The sequence below is a fragment of the Leptopilina boulardi genome, unplaced genomic scaffold (assembly GCF_019393585.1).
Source record: "Leptopilina boulardi isolate dan_hultmark-lab unplaced genomic scaffold, ZJU_Lbou_2.1 LbouV2_273, whole genome shotgun sequence".
Classification (NCBI taxonomy): domain Eukaryota; kingdom Metazoa; phylum Arthropoda; class Insecta; order Hymenoptera; family Figitidae; genus Leptopilina; species Leptopilina boulardi.
The window spans coordinates 534622-537548 of record NW_026137833.1 but is presented as its reverse complement, the minus strand read 5'-3'; the positions used below and the strand labels follow the sequence as shown (position 1 = coordinate 537548).

General features: G+C 27.7%; 1 protein-coding gene across 1 annotated transcript; it reads right to left on the bottom strand.

Moving 5' to 3' along the window:
• Window positions 1-714: 714 nt before the first annotated feature.
• Window positions 715-2166, bottom strand: LOC127281533 (uncharacterized). Its single transcript, XM_051305256.1, has 4 exons — window positions 1952-2166; window positions 1768-1839; window positions 1033-1359; window positions 715-919 (listed from the first exon to the last, which is right to left on the bottom strand). Exons 1-4 carry the CDS (start codon window positions 2088-2090, stop codon window positions 810-812), a joined length of 648 nt encoding a protein of 215 aa, XP_051161213.1. The 5' UTR covers window positions 2091-2166; the 3' UTR covers window positions 715-809.
• Between the last annotated feature and the right edge of the window lie 761 nt (window positions 2167-2927).

Genomic DNA, 2927 nt, shown 5'->3' with positions numbered 1-2927 from the left:
GACTTCTTCCTTTGGGGGCATGTGAAAGCTCATATTTATGCCAACCCTATTGTAAGCGAAGAACAGTTACACCAAAAAATTAGAGAAGCATTTTTGACTGTTACTCCTGAAATGTTGCAGAGATGCACCTTGAATTTAATCAGACGGGCAAGGTGCTGTATTGAAGCGAAAGGAGACACTTTTGAAAGCTTGCTTCCAAGGCACATCAGATACAATTTATCTGAAAATTAAAGGCATATCTGGTTTGATGACTACGGGGCATCACGAAAAACATGTTTCTGTCACAAAAATAGTACCGACCCCCTCTCTCTCTCTCTCGCTCTCTCTCTCGCTCTCTCTCTGTAGCTCTCTCTCAATCTCTCTCTGTAGCTCTCTCTCTATCTCTCTCCCTCTCTCTATCTCTCTCTGTAGCTCTCCCTCTCTCTCTCTCTCTCTCTCTCTCTCTCTCTCTCTCTCTCTCTCTCTCTCTCTCTGTAGCTCTCTGCAGCTCTCTCTCTCTCTCTCTGTAGCTCTCTGCAGCTCTCTCTGTAGCTCTTGCAATGACTTTAAATTTTTGAATTATTATTATTATTACTTTTGTTAACATTATTATTATTTTTAATTATTATTATTATTTGATTGATAATTTTTTCACTTATATAATAAAATTATTTTAAAACAAAGTAAGTGTTTTTTTGCAAAATTTAAAAATATTTTTATAAAAATGGTGTCAATTTTTTATTTTTTAAGAATTTAAAAGTACATAAAAAACAATAATACTTTAAAAACATTGTAAAAGAAACAATCAACAACGGAATGTAATTTTTTTTTTAATTGGACATTTTTTCATTCCTCAAATTGTTGCAAAATTTCGTGACGCATTTATTAAATTTGATTGTTGTTAGCCTTTTCTCTTCACGGCTATGTCGAAATACGAAAACTGCAAAAAGAAACAGTCATTACATTATTAGTTTTAATTTCAGAATTATAATCATATCATCAAACGTCTCAGATCCCTTATAGTTCCAGATATTTAAGGATATCTTACTTTACCTTCTACAGTGTTTAAAACGTTTTCAGGGATAGCCTCATGATTCCCCTTTCCCGTTCGGGACATTGATTTTAATTTTTCTTTCCCAAATAAATACACCAATAATTTAGTCGTCATTTTTTTAGGGTTATTTTTCAAGGACATTAAATTTTTTTCTTCCATCAAAGTAACAAATATACCACTTCCTTCAATAATTTCAACTTTATTTTCATTAACTTCAGGAATCTGCGCATCGTTTTCAGCATCTTGAAGCGAACTGTCATCTTTTGGTTCTTCATTTATAGCTCCTTCTGCAACTGCAGGTTCTTCATTTGGAGCTTTTCGCGCAGCTGCAATATGAAACGGTTATTTTTTATAAAGAAATCATAAGAAATGAAAAAATTAAATTTCAAGAAATATGAAAAAATTGTAGGAGTTTTTTAAGTTATGAAATTCAAATGTTTTGAATATTAAGAAAATGAAAATTTTATTTATTTACAATTTTTTTAAAATTTGTAATGTCAAAAAAAATTTTTTTTATTTAGATGAATTGAATTCCAATTTCTTTTTGAAAATTTAATATAACCAAAAAATTAAAATTCTATAAATTTTAGTATTTAAATGTTTTTAGAGATTGAAATTATAATCAGCGATCATAAAATCCTTTAGGTACTTTGTTTTATAAAATCATAATCAGTTTAAAAATTTTTATCTGTTTAAAAAAGTACCAAAATTCATAGATTATTATAAATAATTACCATTCAGCATTTTTTGTCCGCAAATGTAGCCTGCAGCATTGACTTCCAGTGTTTCTAACCACTCTTTGTCATCTAATAAGAATGTTGAAATTTTTAAGTAAAAATATTTGTCAAAATTTTCTGGAATTTAAAAATTATATCAAAAATTGAATTATTAAAAATATATCTGCGAAATAGAAGTTACCATTAACCGCAATTATCTTTGCTTTGTAAGATTTCCTTCCCCATGAAATGAAAGCAGTAGAATTTTTCCTTTTTACAATATCCGTTTCTTCAACGATGCTTACAGTTTTTTCGGAAACCCAATAAACAAGATAAAACATTTTTGTTTATTAACCTTTATTTTTAACTGACAAGCGACTTTCAGAAAACTCAAAGAGTAAATTTTTGAAAATATGAAACAGGTTAAACAAAACACTATTTAAATGTTACGAGGATGAAAAAGAAGTTCCTTGATAAAAAAATATCAGCAATTTTTAAAAAGCATCGATTTTCAGCGCCAAAAATATGCAATAACTTCAAAATATTTTTATCGAACATTTTGCCAGTAGTTCATTTAAAAGCTTTTAATGTATTTTAAGACATAATTGGTTTAATAAAAATAAAACGAAAATTGTAGAATATTATATTTTTATTAATACTATCGATAATATCGAAATAAAACATAGAGTTTCAGTTATTTTTTTTTAAGTTGACATAAAAAGTAAATAAATAAAAAAAATGGATTGGGTTTGTATAAAATATATTGAAGAATGCCCTGGACACAAAAACAACAAATCATACATTTTACCATTATCCGATGTAGAAATTGAAAGCGAAGAATTTAATACTAGAACAACATATTTAGCAAAATGTTTCCGAAATAAGAATAAATGGTGTCGTGCACTAATTGCGTTCATCGAAAAGAACAGTAACTTATTTTTCAATTTACTCTAAGCATGTTTTATAGACTAATTTTCATTTCAAATGTATATATTAACATATTTAAAGTATGAATAAATTATAAATACAATTATGTTAGGTTAATTTTGAGTTCAAAATTAAATGTAAATTATCGTAAAAATGAATGATAACGTGCAAAACTAAAAATATAAAAATTCTATTTTACAAATACACATATGACTATTTTATACGAATATATGTATATGTGGAACAGGTCT

Bases quoted from the DNA above. Each gene is read 5' to 3' on its own strand.
- LOC127281533 (XM_051305256.1), bottom strand. From the start codon at position 2,090: ATGTTTTATCTTGTTTATTGGGTTTCCGAAAAAACTGTAAGCATCGTT. The intron at 1,360-1,767 runs GTAATTATTTAT...TTCATATTGCAG, and splicing joins CGGACAAAAAATGCTGAATG to CTGCGCGAAAAGCTCCAAAT. The intron at 920-1,032 runs GTAAAGTAAGAT...TTCTTTTTGCAG, and splicing joins CGTTTTAAACACTGTAGAAG to TTTTCGTATTTCGACATAGC.